The 17,550-nt window shown below is 41.6% G+C and overlaps 3 protein-coding genes across 3 annotated transcripts; 2 read left to right on the forward strand and 1 right to left on the reverse strand.

The window, feature by feature from the left end:
* Positions 1–27: 27 nt before the first annotated feature.
* Positions 28–8,349, reverse strand: atg12 (ATG12 autophagy related 12 homolog (S. cerevisiae)). The gene is made up of 4 exons (XM_040029974.1): positions 8,231–8,349; positions 5,980–6,116; positions 5,812–5,874; positions 28–248 (listed from the first exon to the last, which is right to left on the reverse strand). The coding sequence occupies exons 1-4, from the start codon at positions 8,322–8,324 to the stop codon at positions 189–191; spliced, it is 354 nt and encodes a 117-aa protein (XP_039885908.1). The 5' UTR covers positions 8,325–8,349; the 3' UTR covers positions 28–188.
* A 60-nt stretch (positions 8,350–8,409) lies between these two features.
* isoc2 (isochorismatase domain containing 2) lies at positions 8,410–11,434 on the forward strand. Its single transcript, XM_040029972.1, has 7 exons — positions 8,410–8,527; positions 8,715–8,814; positions 9,178–9,302; positions 9,392–9,604; positions 10,180–10,250; positions 10,372–10,489; positions 11,298–11,434. Coding segments are annotated over exons 2-7 (594 nt in total). The 5' UTR covers positions 8,410–8,527; positions 8,715–8,813; the 3' UTR covers positions 11,364–11,434.
* Positions 11,435–11,665: 231 nt separating this feature from the next.
* foxj2 (forkhead box J2) lies at positions 11,666–17,449 on the forward strand. Its single transcript, XM_040029970.1, has 10 exons — positions 11,666–11,915; positions 12,229–12,594; positions 12,707–12,781; positions 12,877–12,969; positions 13,594–13,752; positions 13,841–14,342; positions 14,432–14,593; positions 14,686–14,787; positions 15,966–16,301; positions 16,619–17,449. The coding sequence occupies exons 2-10, from the start codon at positions 12,271–12,273 to the stop codon at positions 16,729–16,731; spliced, it is 1,866 nt and encodes a 621-aa protein (XP_039885904.1). The 5' UTR covers positions 11,666–11,915; positions 12,229–12,270; the 3' UTR covers positions 16,732–17,449.
* The last annotated feature ends 101 nt before the right edge of the window (positions 17,450–17,550 follow it).

The following is a 17,550-nucleotide window of genomic DNA, read 5'->3' on the forward strand; positions in this document are numbered from 1 at the left end:
GATTAGCAACAGCACAAAAAACAAGAACAGTGTCAAGACTTTTATGATATACACAATAATTTATTTACAGTGTATTTACAAAAAAACCTGTAAGACAGCAAACAGCAAAGGGGAAAGACAACACTATGTTGTCGTGTTTGTGAAGTTAAGGATGGGGATAGGAGGGAAAATGTAGTTGTAGAAAGCAGCTAACCCCAGGCTTGAGATTTACAATAATGTAGAATCAGCTTGCCATCACTTCCAAAACACTGAAAGACAAAAAGACGGGAATACAAACGTTGAAGTTAAACTGTCAAACACAGGAGTGAGCTGTCAACAAAGTCTAAAATCAGTGTTAACTGCTGTTGTGACATCAGAAAGGACCTTTTAACTAGATATTGATCTAGCAGTGAGAGCAGAGAGGTGATCAGCCAACCACTGATCTAGACTTTGATGTTTTTACTGTTACTTGTTAAGACATTTACCAGTGCTCAAGGATTTAAGATTATGTCACAGAAGGCTTGTCTCTTATTGCACCCTCTGCTGGTAGAAGCTCTGCATGACCTGTCCGGTCACACAGGCTGAACCTGCAGAAACAGTTAGGTCTATAAGTTTCATACGTTTTTGGACATTGACTGTTTTCTCCCCTCTGTTAATTTTGCATCTATACTCCACCACAGTGGATTTTAAATCAAGAAAACAAGATGTGATTGAAGTGCAGATGTCCAGCATTAGTTTAAGGGGTTCAACAGAAGTTTTCATTAACTGCCTAGGAACCACAATGATTTTTATACAAAGACTTCCAGAGTAGTCACCAGGTGAAGCAGGTTCCCTTGTTATTTAACAACAAATTAAGTAGATAAAAGATCTGGAGTTATTTCCAAGTGTTGAACATGCATTTGGCAGCTTTAACTGGAACTCTCGATAAGATGTCCAAACAGTAGTTTCATGCAAGTAAAGGAAACTATCATTAGGCTGGAAAAACAAAGTAATGCCATCAGAGAGACAGCAAAAAATTTTTAGGAGTGGTTAAGTTAACAATCTGGCTCATTCTTAAAAAGGGAGGAATCAACTGGTCAGGCAACACCAAATGGCCTGAAAAAACACAGACAACAACTCAAGTGGATAAAGCAGTAGCATTGTTCAGGTCCACAAGCAAGAGACAGTTTCATGAATAGAAATATAGAGGCTTTACAATAACATGTAAACCACTCAAGAACAAGAAGGTTTGATTAGATTCATTTGTATCAGAACAATGGGAAGAGAAAAGTATGGAGAAGGAAAGAACAGCTCACGAAGCATATGACATTATCTGGTGGAGGAAATGCCAGTGGAAGCTGGGCACTGGTGTTTACTGATGATGTCACTGCTGGTAGAAGGAGCAGGACAAATTGTGAAGTGTGCAGGGTTACACTCTCTGCTCAGAGTCAGCTAAATGCTTCAAAATTGTGCAGACAGCACTTCACAGTCCAAATGGATAATGACCCAAAACCAGGGCTCTCAAAATTTCAAAATCCCTGGTAGCCCTTCGGGCAGGGACTCTTCAGTTTTTGGTAGCCCAAAATAAATGTAAGTAGCCCGAATAAAAAAGAGAGCAATTTTTTGATTGATGTTTGTTCTGTTTGTTCCTTTACAATATTATACATTAAAGTATAATATTGTAAAGGAAACAAAACATTAATCAAAAAATTGTTGAAAAACAAATTACAACATTGTATAAAAATTACAATCATCAACTCAAATACTTGGTTCTAATTGAACAGAAATTTCTATGAACTTGTAAGAACTGTGTAGGACATGAATCAGTCTGTGTCAGATCCTGAATTTGAAATTTCCGCTGAAGTCACGGGTAAGAGACAAGTGGAACCAAGATCGAGGCCATTTGCTTTTTGAAGTTTGCAAAGACTGCTAAATTGTGCCAGTGGTAGTTCACTCTTTGCAACATAGTACGCTGTTCTAAACAGATTTTTCAGGTTTATTTTTAGTATGTTATTTGCAGTTGGTGTTTGTTCTGGGAAAGATATTGCAGACTGAGCAATAATGCATTTCTTGCATTTCTCATGGGTTCTAATGGGGGCCTTTCTTAAAATGACTGGTCCCAGTAACAAAGGCGCTTGTCGACTCAGAAATCGAGAGAAAACCAACAACACACCCAGCAGAACATTGTTATTTACATGGGTGCACATAAGTGGTCCGCATGTGCGCATTTGCTGTCAAAATAAAAGACACGCACCAGATAAGAAGTTGCAACGCGCGTTTGCGTCCATATAAAAAGCACTGTTTTTGTCCGCTAGAGTGGGATTTTCACGGCACATTCCGCACCACATCTCTGTGCGTTCATCATTTGTTTGAAGCCAGCTCACCTCCTGCAACCACTTTTACGAGAATACGCGCTTCTTTTGTGGTTCGGACTCCTTCTGACATTTCTTTGGAGGTAGAGGAACACCAAAGTAATTGCTTAAAGGAGCTTCTTCGACATCTTTAAGAGTTCTAAACAAATGTCTGTCCTCCTCCAGAAAATCTTATGTATGCAAACACGCGTTGCCACTTCATATCTTGTGCGCGTTTTTTTTTTTTTTTTGACAGCGAATGCGCACCTGCGGACCACTTATGTGCAGCCCCGGTTATTTAGCTCGTCATATTGCAGCCACAGAAATTCTTTTGTCCATGAAACCATAAAGCTGCACTTTCTTTTTGCCTTATAGTCTGATTTGTCATAACTTCTCCGTTTTGTGGTAAGCTTTTCTTTGGCTGTCACTTCTTCACCTTGACCTGTCTTATTTGGCTCAGCAGAACTAAAATATATATCCTGCTGCTTTTACACACACACACACACATAACGGTCAGTGATTCTCTGCGCGATCAACCTCTCACATGTTTAAGCTTGCTGCGGGAGATTTCACTTGTCATGTTTGCATAGTAAGCTAACGATTGATAAGACGATGTCAGAGGAATTGGTGCGCAAATTATCATCACTCACCAATCAGTGCTGTCGCTCTCTATACACAGTTCGCGCCATTGCAAAGTGAAAGCAAAAAACAAGCGCAAATTCAAACGCGATTTCAATATGTCACATATTGACAGTGGCTCACCGATGCCAATGACATAATTACCCAGCTACATTTCCGAAAGAATGCAAAAGCATTGACATATATTTTTCCTTCCTACAATAGCCCGACGGGCAGGGAAGAGAGAGATTTTGGTAGCCCGACTGGAAAAATCGCTAGCCCCGGGACATCGGGCTAGCGATTTTGCAAGCCCTGTATCTGATTGAGGAATCACTCATCTTTAGAAAAGAGAGTTTATTACAGAGAAATGGGTCTTTCCAAAATAAAAGCTATACTATACGCTTCTTCTGGGCTATATTCTCAGCAGCATATTGTAGCGGGTCAGGGCTGTTAGGGGTTCTGTTTGTTCAGTTATGTTTTGTTTATGTTGCCATAGTGACGGGTGACGCCCTCTCGCTGCGACGGTGTGTCCTTCCGGGGTCAGAGGGCGCCCTGTGTGTTGTTGTTGTTGTTGCTGTGCGGTTGCCGCCCTGAGCAGTTAGCTAGCGGCAGTATTCTTCTGCAGATGTCAATAAACGGCTCTGCTCCCTGGCTAGCTCACGGGAAGCAAGACCAAACGACACCTCCGTCTCCTCGTTGTCTGAGCTCGCCACATTGGTGTCAGAAGTGGGATGATGGTGGCACCCCATGTTCCGACCCGAGTGACTTTTCCGCCGCCGGTCATGACCGGCCGGTGCGCCAAAAGAAGGCACCTGGACATTTGCAAAGTGAAAGCAAAAAACAAGCGCAAATTCAAACGCGATTTCAATATGTCACATATTGACAGTGGCTCACCGATGCCAATGACATAATTACCCAGCTACATTTCCGAAAGAATGCAAAAGCATTGACATATATTTTTCCTTCCTATGATAGCCCGACGGGCAGGGCAGAGATAGATTTTGGTAGTACGACTGGAAAAATCGCTAGCCCCGGGACGTCGGGCTAGCGATTTTGCAAGCCCTGTGTTACAGGCATGGCCCTTTAAGGATGAAGCCTGATGGGAAATGTATTCGGGATGTGTGTAGCGGGCCTGCCTGGTGTGTGTGTGACGAGAGAGAGAGCGGAGAAGGGGGAAAAGTAACGGTTAGCTACAGAAGAGACGAAAAGAAAATAAATAAAAGGAATATAATAACTCCCTCGACAGCCAGAGTTGTGTCGGCGATGCTCGCTGTGAGTAAACTGTTTCAGCCCACTGTACGCGGTGTTCGTGCCTTAGAGAAGAAATAAAGTTCGGTGAAGTAGTTTCCTACGCCTCCTTCGATCTTTTTGCTAGCGGAGTTGACCTGTATAGTAAGCTGTTGCCGGCTACGAGTCAGTTACGGAACCTTCAAGTAACTGCCAGAGGTTTCCTTACTACGGTTCGGGGCCGCGGATCTGGCGCGGTAACACCTGTATCTGATTGAGGAATCACTCCTCTTTGGAAAAGAGAGTTTATTACAGAGAAATGGCTCTTTCCAAAATAAAAGCTATACTATACGCTTCTTCTGGGCTATATTCTCAGCAGCATATTGTAGCGGGTCAGGGCTGTTCGGGGTTCTGTTTGTTCAGTTATGTTTTGTTTATGTTGCCATAGTGACGGGTGACGCCCTCTCGCTGCGACGGTGTGTCCTTCCGGGGTCAGAGGGTGCCCTGTGCGTTGTTGTTGTTGCTGTGCGGTTGCCGAGCTGAGCAGTTAGCTAGCGGCAGTGTTCTTCTGCAGATGTCAATAAACGGCTCTGCTCCCTGGCTAGCTCACGGGAAGCAAGACCAAACGACACCTCCGTCTCCTCGTTGTCTGAGCTCGCCACATTGGTGTCAGAAGTGGGATGATGGTGGCACCCCATGTTCTGACCCGAGTGACTTTTCCGCCGCCGGTCGTGACCGGCCGGTGCGCCAAAAGAAGGCACCTGGATATTTGCAAAGTGAAAGCAAAAAACAAGCGCAAATTCAAACGCGATTTCAATATGTCACATATTGACAGTGGCTCACCGATGCCAATGACATAATTACCCAGCTACATTTCCAAAAGAATGCAAAAGCATTGACATAAATTTTTCCTTCCTATGATAGCCCGACGGGCAGGGCAGAGATAGATTTTGGTAGCCCGACTGGAAAAAATCGCTAGCCCCGGGACGTCGGGCTAGCGATTTTGCAAGCCCTGAAAACGTACTGCAAAAGCGACTCAAGAGTTTCTCACGGCCAAGAAATTAGATATACTTCAATAGCCATGTCAGTCGCATCATGTCAACCTGATAGAGCAGATTTTCAGTTATTGGTTGTGGAGAGAACCACAATGAAGCAGCAACTGGCTGCAGTAAAGGTCAAAACGCTTAAGAGAGGAAACCCAGCATTTAGTGAGGTCTCTGGGTTCTAGAGCTCAGGCAGTCTCTGACTACAAAGGATTTTCTTTCAATTACTAAAAACAATGCTTATATTTAAAATGATGTTCATTTGTCCAATTAGTTTTGCGCCTCTGAAAATGGATTCTGTATTAAAAAAAACAACAAAAACAAAAAAACTCTTGAGTTAAAGCTGAAAGTCTGCACTTTAGTCACATTTTGATGGTTTGAGTTAAAAATTGAGCTGATGTACAGAGGCAAAAAAAAGTGTCCAAAGAAGTTTGGACCCAGTTAAATACTTGCCTAACACTAGTGCTACTGATGTAATATTTCAGTGAAGACCAACTCGGTCTGTAACTCCAGACTGTGCGCTATTAAATTAATAAAACAACAGGGAACATAATGTTGTTGATAAACTGTATGTCTGTGTGTGCTGCCCCATTTAAAACTGTGCATACACTCACATCAAAGAGGACCCCTACTTCTTGATCCGGTGAGGGGGCAAAAGACTGGTTAACATAGATGAACTGAGAAAAGAAAAAAAAGATTTAGTTTCCATAATTGGTTTTTAAATCATGTCCATTATAAGACTTCAGAAATTAACAAGCTGGTAGAAAAAATGTCATGCTTACTAGTTGTTCATTGGCATCAAGCTTGAGGAAGCGAGATATGAATTGTGAAAGAGACTGTACTGTTCTCCCCCTGTCCACTGCCCACTTCTTTGTTTTCATTATAGGAGTGTCTCCCACTGCCTTCAACAGCACATCGACTATAAAAATGAAGAAAACAAAACTGAAAGTTATTCAACATTGTTGCAACGCCGACTGGCACAGGCAAATCTCAACTTGAATTTACAGTGGAATTTCTGGGAAGGTGCAGTCACTGATACATAGACACTACATTATACCATGGTGGAAAAACAAAAACACTGTAAAGGCAAACCCTCATCCCAAGTAAACATCCACCTATGCAACTAAGCCAGTGCTGCACAGAGTTCAAAAATGTTACTGAATTATTTTCCCCCAATAGTGTTTTGGTGAAATATCAAACACTCCCCTGTGGAAATTTTAATTTCATATTGCTCTAGGTGTTGTTTTTTGTGATGTGTTTAATGTGGAATGTGCATAATAACCGCCTTTAACTTCTTGTCTTCGTGTGCTTTCACATCAGCTTTTCTGAAGGGCAGAACCCCCGCCCCCCCCCCAAAAAAAACCCAAACAGTGCCTAAGCTTAAACATAACCTCTAATAGTAATATAAACAACATTCAACACCCAGATCTAATTCAATTACTAAAATCTAGTTATAAGTTACTATGACCTCATTCATTTGTTTCATTCAATTTTAGGCAGGGTATTGCAAAATTGAAATTAGATGTCTGGCTACATACAGACTAAGCTGTCTCTTTACCTCATTTTAATTTAAATTTCTGGTGTGGTATTTGTGCAAATTAGTCCTGCAAAACTACGCAGGTTAAGTGAGTTATTATCTTTACTTTTCTTATTTTCTTTACTCTTGAATGTTTCCAGTGCAGTAGGTCTCAAAAATGAAAAATATGCATATATTTAACGTTATTTCCGTAGTTATAATTGATATAACATCTGCAAACTCCAAATTTTGTTCATTAGACTGTCTACTCATATTTCTGGTAAATCCAGCAGGAAGGTTGAAGGAAAGTAGCATTTTCTTCATTTTTGTGACTAAGAAGTTCATGTTAAAAAGTATTATAGTCATTTTATTTTGCATTAGCTATATATATATCATTCAAAAATAGTTGCTGTTTGTCTCTTATTACCTATTATTATTACTTTCATTAGTATGTTCTTAGTATGGAACTTTGAACTGCTTGAATTGTTTTTTGTAGAACAAGGAAATATTCAGATCTTTTTAGATCAGTCCCAAATTACAGATATTGACTCACTTTTATGGCAAGAGAGGCCAGTGAAAACATCTGGCTTATCTTTTATAGTTTTTCGATGTTCAAACATCGCCTAAGTGAGTATCCTGGGAGTGGATTGACGGACAATTTATTAAAACAAATATATCTTCAAAAGTATTTGATTTATGAAGCTAAAATTTTAACAGCAGTGGTTTGTATATACATGAAAACTTTGGAGCTTAACATTTTTAGGCAAATGGAGACAGTTGAGCAGCAAATGTAAAAAAAAAAATTATGAATTGAGATGGAATGTTCTATTTTTAGTGGTATGTTCAAAGTAATCGCACATCGGGAGCTAACAGAAAAAGTTATGTTTTTAGAGGTCATATTATAAAGTGATATCAATCTTTCAAAGCCTTTTAATTTCCCCTTTGTGTAGATCAGAAGATCAGTAGTAGCTGTTGTTATTCCTTTTGCAGTCCAGGATTTGACTCTATAAACTATTTTATTAGGTTTAAACTCACAGTCGTAGGCACACCATGCAAGTTTTATATATTCTAGTTTATGTTCTCTTCTTAACATATCCCAGATTTTCAGCTCCATGGATTTTGTGACATTTTAAGAGTTTTGAGCCAAGTGCAGCTCCTTAAGATCCTTGTTGCATTTGCACGCAGAATATGTTGCTATTGAGACGACTGGTTAGTATATTTGATCAAATATGGCAAAACAGAGACTTTCTGTGAACTATGTAACATATAAGAATACAAAATATATGTAATGTTTATTAGCATTAGCTTCAGCTGTTCCCCAAACCGGCAGTACCACTTGCTAGAAAACGACGTGCTTATTGGCTGAAGAGAGAACATGCTTCCACCCTAGTGGCCGACTTTCACTGTCAATCATATTGTACGTCACACATCCGGATGTGTTTTCTTCAGCATTAGCAACAGTCATCAGAAACACAATTGTTTTCCCGTAACTGAGAAGTTATTTTCCGCTCTCTTACTTTTCTTCTTCTCGTCATTTGTCGTCGAGTCGTCTGACGGCGGCTGTGTTTCTTCTTTCTGCGTCTCTGTTGGGGACTCTGCAGTGTCAGACATCTTTGGTTCACCACTCCGGGTTACTTTATGGTTTACAACCACCTCAACATTTGCTCAGCAGCGGCGGCTATTGGCGCAAAAGAAGCGTCAATCTCTACAGCTCGCAATACTATTGGTCAATAATCGCTCCCAGGAAGGCAGCGCCTGTCAAAGAAAGGCTGAAGCCGAAGTTGAACTCTGTGGTCTTCTTAGCTTCGTGCTAGGTTAGTTTTTATTTTTTACATCCGACTATAGATGCTAATATATTAACTCTTTAATAACAAATTTACGTGTTTATTTATTATTAGTTAATATGATTACATATACGCAATTTTGTCTGCAATATTAAATTCGGTCGTTCTTTTTTCTGTTACAAGTAAGACATATAAATATTTTATTTGGTTTACACAGGCGACGTCACATGGGAAATAATACTTTAACCTGACAGTTAAAGTTTCTGCAGTCCCCTTCAGCCTGTTACCCACTACTCTCTACTATTAAAGCAACAAGAGTAAGTGACATTTCTTATGCTTTAATTCGCTAAAACGAGCCATGATCTTAGCAAATTCCTTTGAGTCTAGCTGTCTTTGAGTTGTCACTGGTGCCTTTGTTATCAAAACAGTGCAATATCAAAGAAGGAAATAATGTCCTACAAGGAAGAAAATGCACCATTTTAGACTCATGCTGACAGGTTAGCTAGAGTCTACGATTGTCCAAATAATGGTTAAAGACTGCAACAAGCAGCTGTGCTACAGTTGTAAGCTATAAAACTTATAAAGTTTCACCTTTATAAATTTTACTTCAAATCTCTCTGATGATAGTACAAGATGGTATTAAATCTACCTGAATGCCTTCTGTGACCTTGCTCTTGTAGTGGCAAACATTGGCAGGCTCTCCACCAAGGATGCAGTGCTTTTCCTGTGCGATATGCAGGAGAAGTTCAGACCCAACATCTTCCAGTTCACCAACATTGTCAGCAATGCAGCCAGACTGCTCCAGGTTGGTTCTCCTCATCAGCACAGTTGTCGAGGATGAATAATTTGGAGAGTCTGAATCAGATTTGCCAGGTTTCTCCTCTTCTCTGACAGGCCAGTCGTATCCTGGGCATCCCCCCCATTTTGACAGAGCAATATCCTAAAGGTCTTGGGCCCACAGTACCAGAGCTGGGAGCTGAGGACCTAAAGGCCCATGCTAAAACTTCATTCACCATGATGATAGAGGAGGTGCAGAAGGAGCTGGAGGCCCTGGGGAACCCCAAACAAGCCATACTGTGTGGAATAGAGGCTCACGCCTGTATCGCTGTAAGACACAAATGGGATTCAGCATCTGCGCCGTTAAAACGAGACAAAATCTTTCCATTGACTTGGGTATTTTGAATAGAGTGACATTCAGTATCTGTTATTCTGAGCATACAATTATTCAATGAGGCACCAACTCTTTCATATTTTTCAAATGTATATTTTATATGCGAAGCATAGTTATAGTTATTGTTAGAGACAATTATATGGAGACGTTAGTCTTCAACTGGATTCTCTAACATGCACAAACAATGCATGTCACATCAGTATGTGTCTTATCAGTTGTTCCACAAAAGAAGCAACAAGCAGTTTATCTGTGACCTGCAGAAATGACATAAATATAATAATTTAAGGTGCACTTGGATGCATGCATTAACTGTATATTGTATCTTCATAATGTGGGCTAAGTGTTGAGTTTTAATCACAAAAACAGAGTGGTGGAGGTAATGATGTTAGGTGATTATTAATTTATTACACTGTCATTAAGTAACATAAATATGTAATTTTGTAACTGTGTTTGACCGAGTTTGCAGTTTTAGTTGACAAATAGAAAACTTTCCTCCTTGTCTTTTGCTCAGTGCACAGCTTTTGATCTGCTCGAGAAGGGGATAGAGGTTCATATTGTAGCTGACGCCGTGTCATCCAGAAGGTATCGGTGTATTTGAACAGTATTTTTTCATTGCAGTAAGAGATGTCACACACACGGAATGAGTGTGCCTTGGGGAAGTTACATGTGCACTTTACTATAACGTTTTCACTTCCCTCCTCAGCCAAACGGATCGTTTGTTTGCTCTGTCACGACTGAAACAGAGCGGAGCATACCTCACCACCACAGAGGCTGTTCTGCTGCAGCTGGTTCAAGATGCCAAACACCCCAACTTCAAGGAGGTACCTGCTACAGATGCTTCCTGTCGCCCTCCTGACTCAGTATTGTTTAGCTTATTCAGTCAACACATATTAGATTCCATAAACAGTTGGTGGTCAATGTCAAACAAAATAGACACTGAACAGGCTTAACCCCCTAAAAAAAACCAAACAAAAAATGAGCAAAATACACATTTCTGTGTTTATATCATCATTATTAAAGTAATTACACAATAACTACAATATTAACACAAATTCCTTTAATGTTTTTTTTTTAATCCTTTTCTTTGGTGAGAAAAAAGAAATACACTTCAATCTGTTGCCAGTAAACCTAATTAGTTGCAAAATGTTCCTCCAGCTGTTTTAATTCCAACCCTTTGTTTTCCCTCATCCCAGCTTTTTGGAGACAGTTTGCTATCATCAAATTCAAAATTACTTTATTCTTTTCTTGCAGTGATACAGCGTGTCAGTTTAAATGTTTGATGAGGTCTATGCTCAGACTTGCATAAGATAATGTTTTGGCATTCAGGGGCTGAATAAAAAAAAAAAGGGAAAATTCAAACAGAGCTAAACATTAAAGTCACACAAAACAGACAAAAACACAAACAAAAACCAGGTGCAACAGAAATGGCCCATGCACGCTCTCCCCCCCTCTCTCACACACACAAACACACACACAATAAGCTGTTGTGAGTGGTAATAATTTGCGACTTATCCCTACTGACCCTTTGTTGTAAAGGGTGCAGCAATCAGACACCTGTTTTTGCGCGTGTGAACATGCCAAAATTTATATGATTACATGACTAACCCACGTTGTAAACTGTGTTGACAGATTCAGAAGCTTCTGGCGCATCCGTCTCCTGACACCGGCCTCCTTGCTTTCTTCAGCGCTCTGTAAAGAGACCCATGTCCTGCCATTGTGTCCCACTGTAAAGAGCTGTACCAATAAAGCGATGCTGCTACTTTAAATCTGCTCTGTGTGTGTTTGTGTATATGAATCAGACCCTTGTACCTTGCATAACAGCTTGGACTTGTCTTAGTGGAAAATTCAGGTGCATTATCTGTAACCAGAACCTGAGAGGCAGAGAAAAGGCTGGTGAAAGAGTAAAGAGGTGGAACCAGCTCCCAGAGGCGGTGCATAGAGTGATATCACGCAGGAGGAGGAGTGAGTGACGTCATTCTGGTAAACCAGAAAGGGAGGGGAAGCAAAGAGAGGGAGGGAGAGAGAAAAAGGAAGCTGTCGATAAGTTTTTTGTGTGTATATTTCTCCAAAGTTACACAAACTTTCACTAGCCGAAGTTATGACTGCAGCCCTGCGGGGACCGACATGCTGAGGACAGAGACCTGAAGGAGAGGACGTACAGCAGTTTGTTAGCAGCTGTGCACAGCTGATGACAACATAAGCCATTAACACTTCTGAAGGCCTTGGGCCTCGAGTGACCATACAGAGGTAAGTAAGTCATTCTTCCTTCTCAGAAAATAACACAAGTAGTTGGAATTGGCACACATATGCACCTATAGTCATGCTATGGCTTTGCTGGTGAGTGGAAAGTTTCCCGAGCAGCACAAAGTGTCTTCTGTCTGAACTTACTGGTGTGTAATAGACGCTAGTTGGGAAGTACAGGAACAGGACTGCTGACACAGTTACAGGCAGAGGGAAATCCTCTGTGGGAGTGCTCAGTGTTTTGACTGCCTACTATATTCAGAGTAAGCAAAATGTAAAAAGACTTGTTGATCCAGTACTTTCTCTTCTGATCCTTCAGAGCCTGGACTGAGAAAAAAACAAAACAAACTAAAACTGAAAAATGTCCTCTGACTTGGACTCCAGTCTTACCAGTATTGACTGGTTGCCCCAGCTGGGAATCAGCAGCCTGCGCTCTGGGAAAGAGAGAGGAGGAGGAGGGGAGAAGGAGAAGAAAAAAGACAGAGGGAGGGAGAAAGGAGACTTTCTACCCTCAGTGCCGGACCCTTCCCCTTCTAACTGTAAAGGGAAACCCCCTCACAGCTATGCTACTCTAATCGCCATGGCAATAGCCGCTGCACCTGAGAGGAAACTGAGTTTAAATGACATTTACACCTGGATCAGTGACACTTTCCCCTACTACAGCCGGGCGGGCCGCGGATGGAAAGTAAGCTACAACATATTATCAGTGTGGGCGAGCAGTAATAATATGTCACTAAAGTGTAGTCAGTGTAACATCTGCTTTACTGGACATTCCTGACACATGTCATTCCCAACAGAATTCCATTCGACACAATCTGTCCCTTAATAAATGCTTCAGGAAAGTTCCTCGACCGCAGAACGACCCTGGCAAGGTGAGTTACTTCTACCTACTGTTGGAGTTTTCATCATTTGAGATTGATGACTGTTTAAAAGAGCATGAGTTCACAAACCTGTGGTGTCTTTCCAGGGTTCCTATTGGACAATGGATGGACCTTCAGATGGACATCAAGTGAGGGCACTTAAACGTTCCTATCCTGAAGAGGACGAGGAGAGAGAGGATGTATGTTTTTGGTTTTCGGGGGTTTTTTTGTGACAAACCTTTATCCTCCACCTGTCAAATACATAGAGGTTTAATGAGACCACATAAAGTGCAAACACAGATGTAAATTATAGCCCATTAACGCTTAAAACTCTTAACCAAACCTCAAGCATGTGGCAGATTATTAAAACCGCCACATTTTTCTAATTATGCCATTATTTGCAATGTGTGAGAACATTAAGATGGACTAAGATATCAGTTTTGGTATGGCTACGTCCTATGAAAAGAAGTGTACCAATGAAATTAGCCTAACATGGCAGGCTCACCTGTGCTTCCCCGGGTCTTTAAAAGTAAAATAGGAGGCAAAGCGTTCAGCTTCCGGGCCCCTCCCCAGTGGAGCCAACTCCCAGTTTGGATTTAGGAGACAAACAGCATCTCTAGTTTTAAGATTAGACTCAGCAAACTTTCTTTTTTGATAAAAGCTGAGAGCTAAAAGGGAGTTGTTGTTCTTTTTGAAAGGAGGGAATTTCTGGCTGTAGTGGAGGTGCTCAGTCTTATTTAACATTTAATGTATATATTAGCCTGCAGGATATTGACAACTTTTTTTTTGTTGCTGTTGAAAGTATTTATGCTGTGCTGTTACAGGTTCCTCAACTGCAGGAACTAAAAGCAGAGACGGGGCTCTCTCCTCATCAGCCTCAATCAGCTTCCCACACAGACCAACAGCTCTTTAACTCAGAGTCACTTGGAGGCATCCAGCAGCAGTCACCCCAGTCTGCCTCCCTCTCTCCTCCCCCATGCAAAGTACAGTCACTTTCTCACTCCTTTTATAAGGTTTACTTTAATTAAACAACACCTTGCTCTTCATAACACCTTATTCTTATCTTTACAGCAACCATCTCCCTACATGCCCACCTCTGTCTCCAGTCTCCCTGTCCCTCATCCATCCGTCTCGCCATCAGCGGTGCTCCCACCTGCAGCCCCTATGTCATCCATCACTTCTTTCCCACCTTCTCACCCACCTGGCCCCACTTTCTCCATCCCCCCTGCTTCTGCTACACCTCTGGCTCCTGCCAACATGTCTACAGCGTCTCCAGCTGCTCCCTCCTTCTCTGACGCTGCGCTGTCTTTTCCTGTGACTTCAGACCCTGTGTCTGTTCCCGCTTTCTCCTGCGCGCCTGATCCAACAGCTGTTCCCATTTGCATCGTCTCGGGACCCAATCACTCATCCGAACTGACTGTCCCATCATCAGCCCTCGCCCCTCCCGTCGTTTCAGTAAACCCCACTACTGATCCCTTGCTGCGTTTCACCTTTGATGAGCTCAACTTACCTGATCTGTATGCGTCTTTCAAGTCTCTGTTCAGGACAGTGCGCGAGAGGGGAGGCTCGCAGTGTAAGTGGCATGTGTGTATCTGTGTTTTGACTCTGTACAGTTTAGATTCTGCATAGATGGATTGAAGGAATTGCCTCTTTTCTTTCCAGCGGATATAGTTCCTCTGGCGATCCCAAATAATGACATTACCCCACTTCACACTCCAACTCTGCTACCCATGTCCCCCCATCCTGCAACCGCACAAATTGCACCACCTGCATTGGCTGCACCAGCTGCACATCCTGCCGACACTGAGCGCATTTCACAATTAAGTAAGTCTCATGTGACTTTCTCAAACCAGAAATGCATAAACTGTATAAAAGTTCAATGCTTCTAAAGTTGCCTTCTTGCCTTCCACTTGTAGCGGTGCCGGCTGACTGGTTCAGTAACCCAGATTCTCTGAAGGAGAGTTTCCGCATTGCCAGCAACTTAGACTGGGCAAACATAGACCTCACTGGTCACCCAGGTCTGTTTTGTTCTTGTTTAAATGGGCACATTAATCAATCATCAAGGTTCATAGATCTGTGGAGTTTAGAGTCGTGAGGACATGGGTAAAAATGTTTAATCAGCCAGTTAATAGAGTGATTGGAATTCAGTCATTTTGATCATTAAGTCATCATTTAATTTAATTATTATTATTATTATTTATTTTGTCTTTTCTGGTTTCACCTTTATCTTTGTCACATGTAACACTGAAGTATGTAGTTTTGTATTTTGGAGTGATGGCTACATAAAGCGAGCAGTTCGAAGATTTCACAGCAGGCCTGTAAAAAGGAGATTAGGCAATTTTTCAGAAATGATCAGCTGATTAGTAAAAGTAATTATTGTCCTAGATGACAGTCCTCTTTCACTGCGACCATTTGACATGAAATAGTGGTTAAACACAGACATGTTTCAGTGCTACGTACATTGGCGGGAAAAAACAAAAGATTGCAAAGAGTCCTCTGAAAAACCATGCACACATTTACAACTTCCATAGGATAAATATCATCCCTACACTTTTAATCAAATACACTTGATTAACTGATCCTAATCAAACATTTTGGAATTTTGTTTGTCTGAATCATTCAGTCAATCTCACAAACTTCCAAGAAGTGGACGTCCCAGCAAATCCCCCCCCCCCAGGTGCAAGACTCAAGAACTCTGAGAACTACATCTCAGGCTCTACTGGCCTCAGGACGTTAAATGTTAAAGTTCACGGCTGTAAAATCTGAAAAACACTGAACAAGTATGGCTTGTTTAGAAGAGCTGCCAGGAGAAAGAGTCTTCCCTCTAAAAAGAACATGAAACGCAGCTTATGAATGAAGAACCAAGGTTCAGTCAGACCTCAACCTGACTGAAAGGCTGTTTCATGTTAAATGGCTGCTGTGAAAAATGGCTGTCTGCAGACTGTGTGCAAGTTATTATTAAGCCAAGAAACAAGAGTTGTCGTAGCTATATTCCTCCAGTGTTTTTATTGTCATTTGGGCGGCCTGACTCTTTAGAAGTTAGACAAGCACATCATGCACACTAAACAATCAATCCAATCCATTGAAAGCTTTGCTGTATTTTGTAAAGAAAAGCCTGTGATGTTTCATATTGTTCTTAAAAAGCCACAGACTGGACCTTCGTGCTCTGATCTGCTGTTTCATTTCATATTTGCAGACCTTGTTCAGAGCATGAGACAGGCAGAGCTCTGCGACTGGGCTCTGGACCCGGCGGTCTTCACTTCCCTCTGCGACTCTCTGAACCGCTTCTTCACTCAGAAAGGCATGATCACCCCTGGGAATAACTCCCCTGTAGCCCCTGGTGCCCCTCAACCCTTACCAGCCTTTAACTTCAACCCACCCCCTACCCTCTCCAGCCTCACTCAGCCCTCACCCCTTCCCTACTCTTCAATAGCTCCCCCTGCCAATGGTGCACAACCACCGCGACGGGCTCTGCCCATGCAGGGACCAGGTCTTCAGAGACCACAGCTAACACAGCCTGCAAGCACAGCTGGTGAGACCTGGACTTAAAAACATATTTTCTTCTTTACTTTTATGAAATAAGACAGGATGGGTTCATATTTTCCCCAAGCCTGTTTTAGAATAATCTTCCAGATCAGTGACATGTTTGTGCTATGAGAGCTATTTATGGAAATCACTGAATTAAAAACAGTTTTTCTCCTAAGATTGAACAGAAATTGTTATAAATCTGGACAGCAGGTTTTGTCTGTTTAAAAGAAGTTGTTTAGATAGAAAAATATGATTTGACATTCTCTCACTTCCTTCTTGTTATATACTCAGTCCATGTGTCCTCTTTTTTTTCCTTCTCAGCTGGGATTCATCCTCAGCCGATGACGCCACGACAGCGTCCCCCACTAAAGAATCTGCACAGCAACAGTGAGGAGATCCAAGACGACTTTGACTGGGACTCTCTGATTGTTTGACCCTCTCGCTCTGTGTGGAAACCCTAAAATGTTTTCGAGAAAATACTCTACTCTTTGCAGAAGCTGTCTCACTCTGTTGTACATGTTTAAAGCTTCTCTGACAGCAAGTATGGGATCGAGTTTGTCACATATGACTGAATGCCCCCCCCCAGGTTCAAATAGTTATTTTTTCAATATTACTCAAATTCATATGCTGTAATACTGTTTGTTTAGCATATCCTATGTAGGTAGTTGGGAGGCTGGTATCTATTGGATTGTAAAGGTCTTGAGCCACCTCATCTCTTTATGTTTTTCTTCCAAGGAGCCAGGCTTTAGTAAAAGTGCTCCTGAGCAGTAGTTCTCCAAGATTTCTGAAGGTCTTTCAGAGCTTTTCTTTGGACATTGGCTGCTTTTTTTTTTTGATAACTCGTTTTCAGCCAAGTCCTTGTACCTGACCATTTTCAGAGGAATGTTTTTTTTGTTTTTGTTTTAGCTACTTAACACTGACCTTTAAATCATTAAAAAGACACCAAACTCAAGGGACGAACCAGTGTTGTCTACACATAACTTATAAAGAACTCAATTTAAGTTGCATCTTTAGGCTCTTTGTTACTTGCTGCCTGTCACAGATAGGGATGGGTATCGTTTAGGTTTTATCCGATACCGGTGCCAAACCGGTACTTTTGAAACGGTGCTGGTGCTTAAACGGTGCTTAAACCGGTGCTTAAAGAATGGAGAACACAAAATTGGTCCAAAATCCTCTCATGTTCAGCTGTTTTTTTGTAAAAAGATATCAATGTTAGCCTTTTCTGCAGCTATAGGGCATATATGGTATCACTC

This window comes from Simochromis diagramma, unplaced genomic scaffold (genome assembly GCF_900408965.1).
Source record: "Simochromis diagramma unplaced genomic scaffold, fSimDia1.1 OVJJ01000361.1, whole genome shotgun sequence".
NCBI classification, from domain to species: Eukaryota; Metazoa; Chordata; class Actinopteri; order Cichliformes; family Cichlidae; genus Simochromis; species Simochromis diagramma.

Coding starts and splice junctions, on each gene's coding strand:
- isoc2 (XM_040029972.1), top strand. Junction 10,251..10,371: donor GACGCCGTGTCATCCAGAAG/GTATCGGTGTAT, acceptor TTCCCTCCTCAG/CCAAACGGATCGTTTGTTTG. Junction 10,490..11,297: donor AACACCCCAACTTCAAGGAG/GTACCTGCTACA, acceptor CTGTGTTGACAG/ATTCAGAAGCTTCTGGCGCA.
- atg12 (XM_040029974.1), bottom strand. CDS start 8,324: ATGTCTGACACTGCAGAGTCCCCAACAGAGACGCAGAAAGAAGAAACA. Junction 5,875..5,979: donor TTGATGCCAATGAACAACTA/GTAAGCATGACA, acceptor TTCTTTTCTCAG/TTCATCTATGTTAACCAGTC. Junction 249..5,811: donor AAGTAGGGGTCCTCTTTGAT/GTGAGTGTATGC, acceptor TTTGTCTTTCAG/TGTTTTGGAAGTGATGGCAA.
- foxj2 (XM_040029970.1), top strand. CDS start 12,271: ATGTCCTCTGACTTGGACTCCAGTCTTACCAGTATTGACTGGTTGCCC. Junction 12,595..12,706: donor GGGCGGGCCGCGGATGGAAA/GTAAGCTACAAC, acceptor CATTCCCAACAG/AATTCCATTCGACACAATCT. Junction 14,788..15,965: donor AGACCTCACTGGTCACCCAG/GTCTGTTTTGTT, acceptor TCATATTTGCAG/ACCTTGTTCAGAGCATGAGA.